This window comes from Excalfactoria chinensis, chromosome 4 (assembly GCF_039878825.1).
Source record: "Excalfactoria chinensis isolate bCotChi1 chromosome 4, bCotChi1.hap2, whole genome shotgun sequence".
Taxonomy (NCBI): domain Eukaryota; kingdom Metazoa; phylum Chordata; class Aves; order Galliformes; family Phasianidae; genus Excalfactoria; species Excalfactoria chinensis.
In genome coordinates, this window is record NC_092828.1 from 8,742,404 (window position 1) to 8,758,123 (window position 15,720).

Consider the following 15,720-nt stretch of genomic DNA (forward strand, 5'->3'; position numbering starts at 1 on the left):
CTAACAGTGCTGAGAAAGCTTTTTGCCTTCTCTCTGCTGTGTCTTGGCTGATTTGTTTGGAGTTTGATCTCATTTCTCTAGATGTGAGAAAAAAAAGCGAGCATTGCTGATGTGGAACATAGGAGTTATTAGTGGAAGGGGCTGCACCAGCTGAAGCACTATCATAACATTGTATTCCTTAGAATTTGAACTTATTTTCATTACATAAAAAAGTTTTAATCCTTGAGAAGGCCCTGCAGTGATTTGATTGAAACGATATGAAATTGCTTTCTGTGCCCTTTTCATTTTCCTCTTTCTCCACATCAAAAAGTGCTCAACAAAGGTGATTATATTCGTAATCTTTATTTAATTATTTTTCTAACCAATGCAGCATACAGATCCATTTACGGAACAAACACAGAAGATTTTAAAGCCAGATTTGTCATTTAGCCACTTATCTGATACTCTGCAGTTCAGCGCAGCAAACTGAAACTTTAAATCATCCTAAATCTAGCAGATTAACCTCTAGCCAAACAAAATGGCATCTCAGCAGAAATCTGGTGCTAGAGGACAATTCAAACAAGGAGCATCTCCCTTTCTGCCCCACTGGAAGTTTTGTATCCTCTTCCTTCACATTTGGTTTTGCTTGTGTGAGAGTTTTGTTCTAGATGTGCACAAATTTACACCAAGTAGTTATTTTTTAATGGAGTTATGCTAAATAATGCTAAATTAAGGCAGATCTGTATTGGCATTGCATGTGCCTTTGAGATCTACTTTTCCATTGCTTGCTTGCTACTTTAGGAGGTCTCCACGTTCATAGATAGAATTACAGAATAGCGTGGGTTGGAGAGGACCTCAGAGATGATCCATTTCCAACCTCCCAGCCATGGACAGGGTTGGCAACCTCTGGGTCAGGTACTGGATCGGGTTGACGAGGGCCTCACCCAACCCGGCCCTGACACCTTTAGGAATGGGGCACCCACAACTTGTGATGGGCAGAGGAACATCTCAGCTGCTGATCTACCTTTAAGACCTCTGAGGATGTTGCAATATGGGAATTGTTCAAACCCCAAAGATACATAACTCTTCTGTTTTGTGTTTTATTTTTTCTTCTTTATTTTTCTTCTTCTTCACACACACCCCCCCCCCCCCCCCCCCCACTTGTTTCTAATTCTTCTATCAGGTGCAAACCACATAAGGAGAAAAGATTCACAGGGGACTTCATGGAACCCTGGTGAGCAGACGTCTCTGAAAGCAAAGGCCAGCAGAAGCATTAATCCTGCAGGTGTGAAGGAGAGCCTCGGTAAAGAACTGCCTGTGAACAGGATTATTGATGTGGATGGGGTCAAACTGGAAGATGCCGGAACGCGCTCCTGCGATGACTCTGAAGGGAACCTCAGCTTTGAAGGTTACATCTCTGAACTGAGATCCTGCCAAGGGAGGATGAGGACTGGAGTTTATAGGACATCAGACCTTCCATCTCTCATTGCTGTCAAGAGTGAGAAGAGTAAGGGCACTGAGAGTCAGTATAAAGCTACTTTTGTTTAAAACATCTGTTTTTAATTAAGAGCTCTGGTATTTTTGCCTGGCATCAGCAGCAATGGGGATATGCCTTAGGGACACGTTTCTGCAAGTTTTAAGCTGTTTTCAGTACCCGTTGCCTTCAGCGTGCCTGCTAGACAGTCTGTTCTGCTATGAGTTAGAACCTGTAGAATGAGGAAAAGGTATTTAAAGTACTGAACTATTTGTTTTTGATCTCATGCTGTTTATATACCATTTTCCCTGTCATGATTCTGTTGCACGGTGCAATTAAATAATGATTTCCCACCCCTACCCTTGTCTTTAGTAAAGACAAACTCACTATAAATCCCCCTACCCAAACTTTTAATTTAAGATGATTTCACTTTAATGTCCTAATGTTCTCCTGGTCCATAGGATTCCCTGTGTGCTCAGAGACTTTTGAAGTAGAAGTAAAATCAGCTAATAGCCTAAAGAGACCATGATTTTGTCTAGTGGATTATCTGACTGGATGTATGCTGTAAGACCTTTGTTACACGAAAAATAAAGAAGAGGTCTGAATTTCCTGTGTTGGGAATGAATAATGTGCTCCTGTAGCCAACACTGGTGATGTTCCTATAGCGGAAATGTACGTACTGATGACACAGTGGTGGGAGGGCCATCCAGGTCCTCACTGAGCAATGCTCTTGGTGGTTTGGCTTTGGGTGAAGGTGGATTTGTTCCTGCTCTTTCAGTAGGCAGTTAATTGCCACTCGTTCTTCTTGTCTTTAATACTTTCAGTTCATCTTCCAGCCTTAGGCAGTTCTGAGAAAGAAAAGATATTACCGAGCGCGTTGCTTTCCCACATTCTTCTTTTTCTCTTTTCCTGTTTCTTGAGAAAGGGTTATGAGTCTGGGCAAGCAGGAGGGTGCCTGGAAAGTGCTGGATCTCTGTTTATCTCTGAAAGAATACTGAGTGTAAACACTGAGATCTTCACTGCCTTGGAATCATTTTGGGACTCTCATATTCTATAGCTCCTGGGCTGCAGAGACACACAAGGAGGCATTTCTGTGGTAATTCATTAACTTCTTTTTCTTTGCCCCTTCCTGCTAATATCTCTACCGAGGACTGTGAAGTTTCTGTCTAGCAGAAAATATTGGAGACTGTTACTCAAATCCCTCAACTCAAATCTGTTTGTAATACAAGGAAGAGCTACGTAGAATTTTACAGCAGTAAATATTACCCTTAAAGCTTTAAATAAACTAAACACTCCAGTGATATAAATGAACGTAGCACTCATTAGCCCTAAAACTTCTTTGTTTCCCTAAAAAGCGATTTTGTGCTTATTGTTGAGGGAAAGCCTTGTTAACATTGGGCTCAGTGCAGCGTGTGGCCGACTGAAGGATGATTTGAGCTGTGAGAATAGCTGCTGTTTTAAAAACTTGAAAGGTTAAAACCAGCTTGAGAGCCATGCTAAAATCGCGGTGGTGCAACAGTGTTGGATAGGAGGGGAATTTGCAATAGCACTGTGAGGCTGTCAGTGCTCGATGGTATCTGAATATTCTTTCTCATGGCAGTGAATGAAACGAGCTGGTTACCTGAGCCCAGCTCCCAGTGTGACCAGGTATCCGTGCCAGGGAAACACAGCTGGCAGCAACCAAAGTCAGAGTAGGAGTGGGTGAACAGGCTTGGGAGCTGATGCAACCATCCCATGGTGTGATGGGCTGAGCTGCCAGCAGAGCCACAGCGCAGTGAGTGCAGGTTGGCTTTGTGAGACCTGAGGCTAAAAGGGTAAAGGGGAAATGCTGCTCTACTGCACCAATCATGCTCCTTTTGGTTGGTAGGGTAGGTTGTATCCTATTGCATTGTGTATCATCCTTGCAGGACACGATGTAGCCCAGCAGTGGTAGCATAGTGACTGTGAGAAGATACTTAAAAGAATGATGCATTTTTAAAATGTTTTTTCTTCCCATGTTTGTTTCTTCTTATTGTTTTGGCAGCGTTCTGCTAATCCTTGCTTGTGATATAGGCCATTGGTTTGCACAGACAGGTATCTTCCAGCAAATCAGGAGCTTTGCTCTAATTGTGACCAATGTGAAACCAGTGAAATCACGGTGACACGTTCTGCACTTTTTGTGTCTTTGGGGAAATCGAATCCTGACCTCATGCAGATAAAAGCTCGAAACTCGGACACAGTAATTAATCTCTTTCAATTAAACGCTTCATTAATCTCCAATCAGTATTTTAGATGAAACAACCTGTGCACCTACTGCAGGGACAACTGGTGATCAATACGGAATTCTTCAGCTGTAGCTACAGAAAGCTGAAGGGTGACGTAAGGGAGTCCCAGAACACTGCAGTGCCATGAGGAGGGTGGACAGGGACAGACTGTTCACTTTATTCTAAGAGGTAAAAGGCTCCCACTGGTAGAAACCAGGTTCAGCTCCAAGAGGTGGTTCTTCACCCCTGAGCATGAGACTGGTGAAAAAGACCTACTGGGGTTACCAAACAGGCAAAGCACGTGGGATCCAAGATACCTGTTGAGCTTGAAACCCTTCTGCTTGAGGTGGGCAGCTGCATATGCAGAGCTCAGGTGGGCACAGCTCAAGGGCACTTGGTTATCCAGCCTTTGAGCAGACTTAGCAGCTAGAACCAGTTGGTTAACTTAAGATAAAGGTTCAGAATCACAGCGTGGGGACAGCGTATGTTTGCCCATAGGAAAACACACATTTATCATTGTCTTTTTACAACCTTTTGAGGACAGAACTTAAAAATTGGTTTCTATTTTCTTCCTGCAAGCAGCTGAGCTGAGGAAAAAGCAGGAAAACAAAAGGGCTGTTTTTTTATTGAGTGCAGCAAATGGTCTGACTGCGTTGAGGATTCAAAGGGAATTTGACAGCATGGAACAGTCGTGCTGCTTGCAGAAAAGAGAAGGATGTGGAAGAATGGAGTTTTCTTTAACATAGGGAAAAATCTCAGCACAATGCCTGGAAGTCCTATAAATGAGGGAACATGGGAAAAACCTTCATCCCTGCACTGCACTGCTATGCTAGCTATTGACCTATTACTTAAAACAACGTCTTCCCAGCTAGGTCATGGAAATTCATTGCTTGGACTTACTAGCTTTTCTATATATCTGTCAGAATAGCAAAATGGAGCCAGCAGCAATCAGCTGCTTCAGATTGTGGAGATAAAAATGGCCGTGCGTGGCCTGTCTCTGGCTAATGTTGTCCTTGATTTTGCTAAGGACGTTGGCCAGGATTAATTACTACATGACCTAAATCTAATAATATAATTTTACCTTGCCTCATTATCCTGTGATTTCCACTACTAATGACATCTACTCGCAATCAGAAAAGTAGGCCAATTGAAGCATTCCTTGACAGCATAATCTGTTCTCTTGCCAGTTATTTCCTAAAGATAATCAAGTTTTACGTGGCTTTATTTTCCCATTTTTTTTTTCTCCCAGTTTTCCCCTGTTGAAACACTTGTAAAGAGTTACTCTGAAGCCCACAGTGATACATGCATGGAAAACTTGGCGTTCCCATTTATGTGGATGTGGGAGATCCACTGGCCTATATCAGATCTTGAACCACAAGCTGTAAAAAAGGCCAACTCCAGCAATACCAAAATACACTTGGAAAATCCTGCAGCATTCTGAATTCTATTTAGTATCCCAGTTCTCTCATATTTCACTTGTTGTCATGGCATCTGGGCCTCAAACTGAAGCGGTTTCGGCCTCACAAGCTCTATTACAGTGACAGTCGTCTTGTTTATTGTTTTAAAGGCCCCATGAGGAATAGAAAATATACATATAGGCAAACTTGAATAGGGACTTCCCCCTCAGGATTGCTGTAGTACTACAGCAGTGCTCCTTGTCAAGAGATCTGAGATATAACAGACATGCAAACTAAACCTCTGTGCAATTTCTCCCTTGGGGACTGCGTGACAAATGACTGCTTTTTTATGAAGGCACATAAACAGGCTTTGCAAAGGGACTTTGCAAGAGATTTACTGCTCCATGGGAAGGAGCCAGTACCTGACTGCACTGTGCACTTTCTCATGGCCCTGAAAGTCTTCCAGGGGTTATTTCATGTCCTTCAGTGATGCCAGGTCCTTCTTGCACTACTTCTCTGCCTGAAAGATTTGCTCTCGTTTCTTGCATTTGCTACCCTGTACGTTGTTTTATTCCACTTCTCCTTATGCCAGAATTTACTTTCTTACCAGAAAACAGCTAAAAGGAGTGGCTCAGCCAGTAGCCTCCTTGTCTCACTGGCACAGATGTATTTGTGAGCTTATTTATCACTGGTAGACAGTGACAGGACAAGGGGGAATGGTTTGAAGTTAGAAGAGGGAAGATTTAGATTAGATGCTGGGGGAAAGTTTTTGCTGCGAGGGTGGTGAGGTGCTGGCACAGGCTGCCCAGAGAAATTATGGCTGCCACAGTCCTGGATGTGTTCAAGGCCAGGTTGGATAGGGCTCTGGGCATCTTCATCTAGTGCTTGATTTAGTGGTTGGCACCCTTGCCCTTGGCCAAGGGGTCTGGAGCTGCACAACCTTTGAGGTCCTTTCCAACCCAAACCATTCTATGATTCTATGATTTTCTTTTTTAGAAGTAGCCTGATTTTCATCACAAAGCTGAAATCCTTGCTGTAGTAGTTTGTCAGCTGTGGTGCTACTGCTCATGCCAACTCCAACACAGCATTGGTAGTGACTATTGTCATTTGAAATCATCTCTCTGTGGCTGGGAGCCCAGATGCATGTGCGATAGTGTGCTGCAGCATCGGGAGTGCAAACAGCCAGAGTTCTCAGAGATTTTGGAAGGTTTCCAAAGCTTGAGAAAGCCCCAGCCCAACGGCAGGTCCATTTCAATAGGTGCAAGAAGCCAAAACCGTTGCAAGCCCAAGTCACTCCTCAATCCCCACTGCAGCTCGTTGTGCTGGCTTTAGAAATCGCTCTATTTTCTGCATCAGTGGGCAGATTTCCAAGCTCTGTGGGAATGTAGAAAGGCCGTGTGACAACAGGGCTGCTCTGTGGATGGTGTGGGTGTTTGCCCTGCAGCAAAAACGAGCCTCACATCCAAATACTTCTGTCACTGTTGGAGCAGCATCCTGAGATGAGCAATGTGGCATCAGGGTACTGAACAACCGGTGGGTTTGTGAGCCCTGAGCCAGTGCCAATTAAAACACAGGAAGAACTTTCATAAATCTTACCTAAATACTTCCTTTCAGTAGACCCACCTTTATTTTTAGCCAGGTTCCTCTGGATCTTTTTCAGATGACTGTTATCTGTGGCACTGAGAGGCATGGGGTAATGGTTGAGGTGGTGATGGGCCGATGGCTGGACTGGATGACCTTAGTGATCTTTACCAACTGAATGATTCTACGGTTCTAAGACCTGCTGGGAAGTACTGGATGACTTTGTGTCTGCAGATCTTGCCTGTATGCATTACTCAAAACATGAACAAATCCAACGTGTTACCCATGAACTAACATGCTTTCTGAGTTGCTTGTGTGGAAGATAAGAAAATTGTTCATATTTTCTCATCTTAAGTGATGATTCTGTTGTATAGACTAAAAATGAACTTGTACAGAATTTGATTTGTATTCTTGTTTTATTTGTGTTTGTGACTTTAGACTTCTATATAAATGACTTTCTAATATGAAAACGCACATTGGACTGATTTCTCATGCGTTGTATTTCCAAAGTATTGAGAAATCCTGACCACACAGTGATGTTGATAGTCTTAAGTGTGTCAAACTCATTTACAATGTTTACTGTGTATTAGTAAATAAATAATTTATACCACTGAAAATGATAGTGCTTTGTTGACTTCTGATTTCAATCTGAAGGTGAAAAATAAGTTTTTGTTTTTGTTTTTGTTTTTTCAATTGTTCACAGGGAAAAAACATCTGCATTCTAACCATTTATATATATAAACCTTAACTGGTGCATTTCAGAGTAGTTGCGTTTTGTCCCCATCAGTGGTTGTGCTGGAGTATGGCTGCACCAGGCGGTGGCACAGAGGATGAAGGTGTAGAGCAAGCTCTTGTCCTCCGAGCTCGGCTGCTGGGACCTCCTGACATTTGGACCCAGCACTTACTTACATCAGAGCTTTAATGAAACTTATGAGACAGCCTGAAAGCAGTCTGAGTCTTATTAGAGTTTGCAAAGAAGTCTCCTTAAACCTGGCTTACATAAAAGAATTTCTTTAAAAGAGAATTGTTAAGAATGACAAATATTTATATACATTCAAAATAGCTCATCTTTAGGAATTTAATAATAGCGGGTTCAATTTTTAGCCTTTAATTAATTCCTTTTGCTCTCTTCTAGCAACACAAAGGGATTGCAATCCTGAGGCAAAGCAGCAGCTGCATGTTTTCCAGATACAAATTCATCCCTCTCTGGCTGCCCTTCTGCAAGAACCAGGGTTGCCCAGCTCTGCAGTTTCTGCATGGAATGATGCACTTAATGGCTCTGAATCTGCAGCAGGCACTGCTGAAATGAATAAATGCTCTTATTTACCAGGCAGCAAAAGTGGAACTGTCAGTGTCTGTGCATGCTAACTTGAATCAGTAATATAACGATTCTTAAATGGTTCCCATCTCATTTGTCACCCTTGTCATTTGTGCTTTGAACACTGCCAGGGCAAGGGGAGGCACAGAAATGTGGGTACCAACAGCAGAAAATAATGACTGATGGGGATGAAACATCATTATTCCAAGTCTGTGCCAACACAACATTCTCCCCATGACAATCTCGTACCGGTTTTCAGTGATGAAGGTGAATCCTACCCCTGTACATAAAGAGTTGAAACAAAAGTGACTTGGAGTGCCTATAGTTCACACCAGGTATTCTTAAGTACTTGGTGTCTGCTTTTCCAGGACACACTAACCTGCATTGCATTTGATTTCCCTTCTCTCTACTTGTGGTCTCAAAACTCTGTATGATGTAGTTATTATACAACTCCAAGCCTCAACTCTTTAGTAGGTTGATATGCAATGAAAGGCCAGCTATAAATTAATCTAATTTAAGATAATCCCTTGGAGTGCAGTAATCTTAAATCAGGGCACAGAAATGAAGCTAATGTCTACCCCCATTCCTGTGAGAGAGAACTGGGGTCTCTCTTAATTATTTGAGCATTTTCTGGAAAGCTGAAAATGCACAATAAGAGGAAACTACCCATTAATTACCATTCTTCTGCATTTATAGACTTGCACAAGAATGCCTTTCAGTACCTATACTTACTATTTTATGAATGACATGAACTCAAATATCAATAATATCCACATAACTTCCACCTCTTCCACAGCTTTAGAATATCCAGAGCCAATCCTATGACTATGATGAAGCAATTCGTGGCTGAGATCAGCCCTCTGCATGCAAAGCAGTTAGCAGGAGATAATTGGTGGCAGTGGGCACATGTCTTTGATCTTTTGTTCTTCCTAATGTGAGCACTGAGTAAAATCTGTGCATTTATTAGAAAACCCAGCACAACGCATGGCACAGCTGAACTCTCTTGGGGGGGAGATCAAGGCACAGGCATTGCTTGTGCCAGCCTCCCCTTTGGAAGGTGTTTGATGGCCAAAGTGGCTACCACAAAACTGACACCACGGCGGCGTCCTGCAGAATGCTGATACTTCCATTGCATTTTGTTTGTTTATATTCCTGTTGCAAAGATGGGGATAGAAAAATAGGAAGTTTTGCAGCCATTTGCTACACAGACACATAGTTAACATCTGCCATAGCCTACAGAGTCATAGAATCATAGAATACCCCAAGCTGGAAAGGATGCACAAGGACCATCCACTGAGTCCAGCTCCTGGCTCCACTAAGCATCACACAAACACTCTGTCTGAGAGCGGCGTCCTAACACTGCTTGAGCTCAGTGCTGTGCCCACTGCCCTGTGCAACCCGTTCCATGCCCACCGCGCTCCGGTGCAGACCCTTTCCCTGACGCCCAGCTCCCCTTCCCCTGGCACAGCTCCCTGCCATACCCTTGGGCCCCATTGCTGCCACAGAGAGCAGAGCTCAGCACTGCCCCTCTGTTCCCTGTGAGGAGCTGCAGCCGCCATGAGGCCTCCCCTCCCTTCTCTGGGCTGAACAAACCATGGGCCCTCAGCCACTCCACAAACACCTTGCCCTCCAGTCCTTTCTCCATCTTTATAGACCTCCTTTGGATGCCCTCTAATAGTTTTATGTCCTCCTTATATTGTGGTGCTCAAAACTCCACAGTGCTTCAGGTCTCACTTGTTGCCATAGGACATGATGCTCTTTGCTACGTACCTGCATGACTAACAGGGACTGGGCCATGTGTGAGCAAAAGTCCAGTTGAATTCAAAGTAATCCTAACAGAGCTGATCCGATAGACCTCATGTCCCTGCATGTAATAAATGATGTGTATCACCCCAGAGTTAAAGCTATATATCTGGATGGGTGGCTTGTACCTTCAATTTCACTCTTGTGTGTTTTTTAGACCTCCATTGCTTGTAATGGGATCCTCAGTGCTTGCCTCAGATGTAGATCCATATGCAGCATGTCTCTGATGGTGGGGTGAATCTGATCTGCCAGTTTCTCCTGATGTGTGAACAATGTAAGTCAATGACAGCTCAGATTGTTTCTCGCAGCAATTACACAGAGCAGCAATTACACTTCTGCAGCAATTACAAGGAGTGGCACGGAGTTACAGGGAAATGAGGGGGAAAAAGTGAGGAAACACAGCAGGGGCATTAAGCACATGGTGCAATCCCTCGCCCAGACCTATTCCTGGGGCTAGCAGTGAACAGTACACAAATCATTTCTGAAGTTGGGTTTTGTGCAATGCATAAAGGGCTGTTTACTGGCAGCGACCCTGGTTTTGTCATTTCATACCTCTCCCTGCTTTCTGTTTGGGCCCTTTAGGCTTTGTCAGGGACTGAATCCCTATTGCAAGAGATGCTGAGGGGAGAAACGTGAAAACACAGGAAGTTACTGTACCCTCAGTACGTCCTTTCTGCACCACAAAGCCCAGGGGCACCTTCTGCCTTTGCTGACCTCTTAGGGGCTGCTTTACCTCAGCTGGGTTTTCTACTACCAAAGCAGTTGGGTTTGAGCACTTTTAGCTCCCACCACTCCCTCTGGCAATGAGTAGCTGCAGCAGTGTATGAAAGGATGATGCTGTGGACAGGTGGTGCCAAAAGGAGGTCATACAGCAGAAGAGGAGGCCATGAGTAGTGGGATTTTTGAGATCCCTTGCCGAAGGGCATCTGTGTCCCTCCCCACCTTTGGTTCATTATGGCACAGGCTCTCCCAAATGCACCCTGAGGCATGGTACTGAGGGCCAAGTCTTTTGATTCCATGTAGGAATTAAAGCTCAGCTGAGGGGATATAGTGGGAGAGAAAGGAAGTGGGAGGAAAAAGGAAAAAAAAAGGAAAAAAAAAAGGGAATTTGTGTCAGATGGGGAAAGAAATGGCAACTTTTCACTGTCCTAAGCAGCTGACTGCTTGACTGGAACAACACCTACCCACATCGTTATTAGAAATACCTTCTGGGAAAGCCCCTTAGAGGTTTGCCACAGGGTTTGTGATGTAAAAACCCCAGGGAAAGCCTAGGCCTACACTGTGCTCAATTAATGTGTTGAAAATAGAGGCTGATGAATCCGAGGTGTGCATCCTTATGGTGACACCACAACATCCGAGTTGCCCTGCTGGCCATGGGCAGCTGCTTGATGGCAGTGAATGACAGCCACACTCCCTTTGCAGGAGTGCAGGTTTAATAGAAGACACCTCCATCGCATGGGTTTGCCTGGTCACCAAACACAAAAGGTACAGACAGATGATTCTTGGCACATGAGCTACCTGCAAAGCACCAAGTGAGCATACAGAAAGGCATCTTGTTGCCATAGATATGTAGACATGGAAAAAAAATATGGAAAAATATATACGTATGTGTATGTATATATAAGCTTCCATACAGGCTGTTATTAGGGCTGCAATTAGAATGAGTAGAGCATTCTGGGTAGCCTCTGCTCTCCATCCAACCATAGGAAATAACCCCTAAATCAAGGCAGGTTGTGGGACTGGTATCTTGCCATGGGGCTGTCCCTTACCCCTTGGTGTCACTCCCTGCTGTGAAAGGGAAAAATTCATCTGCCTTCAGCTGCAGGATTGGAGCCACCTCCCCTCACACAAGCCTGACTTATAGACCATTTAAAAGAACGCCATGGGGGCGTCTAATATGCTAATGAAGAAAGTGGGTGGAAGAGCAGGAATTTGAGCACAGCTAAAAATGTACATGCCTAACAATTGCAAATCAGCCTCTGCTGAAGTTACCTAAACGGGCTGGCATCAGTGGAAAGTGGGTGCCTCTACACCTCTTCTTGTCAGTTCTCTGTGAGTACACAGCTAAAAAAAAACACCATCCGCCTCGCTGCATGGACCTGCTGCTTCAGCCAGGGTTATCAGTAAAGGTTTATATCAAAAAGTCCCCTCAAAAACAGTTACCTACCTTCCGCTCTTATTCTTGTGGTAGGAGGAACAGTGTCTTCATGCAAACGCGTCCTAGACTGGTTGCGTTCAGAGTATTCTAGACGTGCCACAACATCTGGGAGGGTGAACAGAACTATTGGAATTGTCTCTTCTAAAATCTTGGTTAGTTTTTGCAACTGGATCCGTGTGTGATCTGTGTAAATGAGGGTTCTTCACACTGCGGCTTGTAGCACAGCCTTAAATCACTTACAGATCTGTGTGCTTAGCGGGATGAAATCACAGCCCGGTTTCCTTCTTGCTGCTCAAACTTAGCTACTTGATATGACTTGATTTTTCAGATCAGAACTAATGTTTTCCAGATACGAGAAAGAAACGTGGCCAAGTACAGCTGCAAATAAAGGCAGGGATCCTTTAGCATATAGATGCAACAGCAGTGGCTGAAATGTTATTTCACTGCACTTGAGGCCATTACAAGATCAGTGCACACAAAAGCAGTCAGTTGCAAAGAGAAAGACTGCAGGTAGGATATTGTCTGATGCCTCAACCTGCCAACTCAAATCCAGGTGTGCCAATGGGAATAAGTGAAACAGAAGGTCGTGCTCTTAGAGTTGCATTGACATGCTGCTTAGTGGCACCTTGGGGTGCTTGCTGCTCCTAGGAAGGCTGTAGAGGCTGCATGCTGTGTGAGGGTCTTTTGCTTCGTCCTGCTGTGAGCAGGCAATGTGGAAAGATTGTGAAGCACTGGGCTGGGGAAGGGAGACCAACTCTGGCAAAGGACTGCACTGCTGGAGCATACCAAGAGCAAAGAAGTGACCTCAAAGAGGCAAAGGGGTAGAAGCACTGTGTAAGATGTGAGTCTTGAGTGACATTTAATAAAACCACACCAGTGAGAGTGAGATGGTGGGCAGAGGAGCTATAGGGAGACAACCCCAGAATCCAGAGGCAGATGCATCTCCATGGGGAGTAGTGATGGCAACATGAAGGTCTGCAGAGACTCCAAAAGAGAGATCCAACCCCTGCAGAAGACAAGGTGTGAAGAATACCAGCCAACATGTGTAAAGATGTTTGTGGTAGGGAATTAGGGCAGTTGGGGATTGAAACTAAAAATGCAGAATCAGAGAACAGATTTCATCCCTGGAGAGAGAAGAAGAGGAAGGGAAGAGAGGAGAGAAGAGGAGAGGAGAGGAGAGGAGAGGAGAGGAGAGCTGTGAGCTCTGGGTGAGGGAAGCCAGGAGAGGTGCTGGAGGAGTGTGGGAAGCGAGAGGGGTGAGGAGGAGTAAACATTTGGGTGAAAGCATGTCTGTAAATCACATCAGTATCTGCTGCAGCAGAGCAGTTCCAAATCCATGTTTACTGCAGCCCATCTGCCCAGAAACCAGACCTCTGCAGATGTACTTCTACCAGCCTTGCTGCTCTGGCAGAGGAGAGCAGATGGTTTGTGCTTCACTGTGACTGAGGTTTTGCATGGCCACAAATATTTACCAGCAAAGTCTGGCGCAGCTGAGGATGAAACAGGGCTGCAGTTCTTGTGGAAGCCAAAACCATGTAGATTTTTGCCCTCAGGATTTCTGAAGCTTTCAGGGAGAGGGTGAGAGAGGTGACATCAAGAGGTGTAACACAACCACGTGGAAAGTGGTGCCTTTTAGGTGCTGCACTGCTTGGGGTCCATATGAATAACTCATCAGTCTGGGGCACTGTTCACCTTGATTTGAACCTAAGCGTTTATTTTTCCTTGCTGAAATAAGCAAGCAAGCAAAACAGTTTCAGCTTTCTTCTATTCTGTGTGTCTTCAGCAAAGGAGCCCAGTAGATTTTCTTCAGGTGCTGCTCCAGAGAAGAGAGGAAGAGGCAGAGGCCCACATCTTGCCTAGGGGTGAAGACCCTTGTTTGGGCTGGGGTGGCTCCATGTCACAAGGCAGCTATTAAGCCACACTCCCTGCACCAGGCAGTCTTAAAAAAAAATCAGCAGCCTTGGAGCTCAGGAGTATTAATTAGCCTCTGTTTTGGTGATTAGGGTATTCATTAAGAGGGACAGCCAACTTTTAGTAAATGCTCCCAAGAACAGATGATGGGAACTATCTCAAGCCACAGAGATGAAGGCAATCCTTTCCAACAGCAAGGTTTGCAGTGAGGTGATGGCACTTGCCCGTAGGGCCAATGCTCATATCTGACACTCAGTTTCTTAGCCAGGGCAGTGGGCTGGAGCTCTGTGGTGTTAATACCAATTAATGTATGGAAATCAGATTATTTCAGGAGGCAATACAGCCGTTAGTTGGCTGCCAGGTATTGCCTTCAAAAGAGAAGAGGAAACTGCCTTTACGAGAAGAAAACATGACCTGAAATAGCATAAATGTTTGCAAAAGTACAGTGGGGGAATCATTTGTTAGAAAAGATGATATTTTTTTTCTTGTTTTGTAGTTACAGTGTGGTAGATTTCTCAGAAATGTTAACATTGATCAAGAAACGAATCTTGGAAAATGCTGCCAAACCTTCAGTCAAGGGGGGGACATTCCTTCCCCCAGCCTGCTCAATAGGTGATACACAGGGAGGAATGCATACGGATGTGTCTAAACTCATTTTCTCCATTGATGTCTAGTGTGTGCCTTGGTAAGGAAAGCTGCAATTTTATTGTTTAATGATGGAGGTTGACTATTTTTTGTTAATACTGAATGATTAAGGATCGTTGTTAACATCGCTTCATTATTACTCAATAGTTCAGAGCCTGGGCTCAGTCTGGGCTTTTAATAATTGTTATATTTGGAGAGAGAAAACCACTGCAGTGTGGGAAGTGAGGAAAAGGCAAACGAATGAGGCAGCACAATCAGTGTGTGTTATACCCCCTGCAGCAAATATTTCTGTTTCTTTTCTGTTCATTTATTGCATGTTTATTTGCTTTTTCATTTTCCCATGATGATGTTATTATAAAGGGAAAATAACTTCTGAAATGGAGGGTTTATAGACATTGATACGGAAGGATTACAGCCTGCAAACATAATAAAGACTTCCCAGTGCTACTTTGAAGCCTTTCATTGACTCCAGTTGTAGCTGTGGCTGGCTCTTAGCACATTTAGATTATGTGTACTTCACAGGAAGGGTTCAATATTGTATGCAGAAAATTTAAGAATCGAGACATGCCTTCCTTTAAGAGGAAAATGGAATTTTCTTATAAAACAAGAGCCAGGCTCTGGCTGCAGTTTTGCTGTTGGGATAAACTGCAACACAGGCTCCAGACTTTGGAGCTGCCCAATAGCACCCCAACAACAGGTCTTGCCTCTAGTTCCTGTTTTCAGATTTCTTCTATTTATATATATATATGTATGTGTATATATATGTGGGTGTATATATATATATGTCTATCTTCAGTGTCTTATGGTGCCTCACTCAAAACGAGCACTTGAAGAAGTCTGAAATTTAGGGCTAGGAAATCCATCCTGAGTGTGACAGGGATTGTTCCCACATCTCCATCCCTTCTCTTGTTGATCTTGTGGTATTTGTTCTATCCACATCTGACTGTTTTCCCCCTTTACAGGCAGTTTCCAGCACTATGCTGGAAATAATGAGTCACAGATGAAGAGACTTGAGAAGGCAAAGGAGAGCAGCTGCATGGGCTCATCTGCCTGACCCGTGGGTTGCTGAACCCTGGAGTCACTGTTGAGTTGCTATATGTATCTTACTCAGAGGTGATTCCCGTTACATAGGGGTGCTTCTCTGGCAGCTCCTGTTGCAATTGCTTGCTTTAATGTCTTCTGCTTTTGCTTTGTGTCGACTCTGCCCTAGC

At 44.2% G+C, this 15,720-nt stretch overlaps 1 protein-coding gene across 1 annotated transcript in view; it reads left to right on the forward strand.

Annotated features, from left to right (window-relative positions):
* The window catches only part of RGS12 (regulator of G protein signaling 12), an 80,170-nt gene extending 78,582 nt beyond the window's left edge, over positions 1–1,588 (forward strand). Inside the window, exon 18 of the mRNA XM_072336493.1 lies at positions 1,163–1,588. Coding sequence (XP_072192594.1) covers positions 1,163–1,527 — 365 coding nt within the window. The 3' untranslated portion in view covers positions 1,528–1,588. The remainder of the gene's footprint in view (positions 1–1,162) is intronic.
* The last annotated feature ends 14,132 nt before the right edge of the window (positions 1,589–15,720 follow it).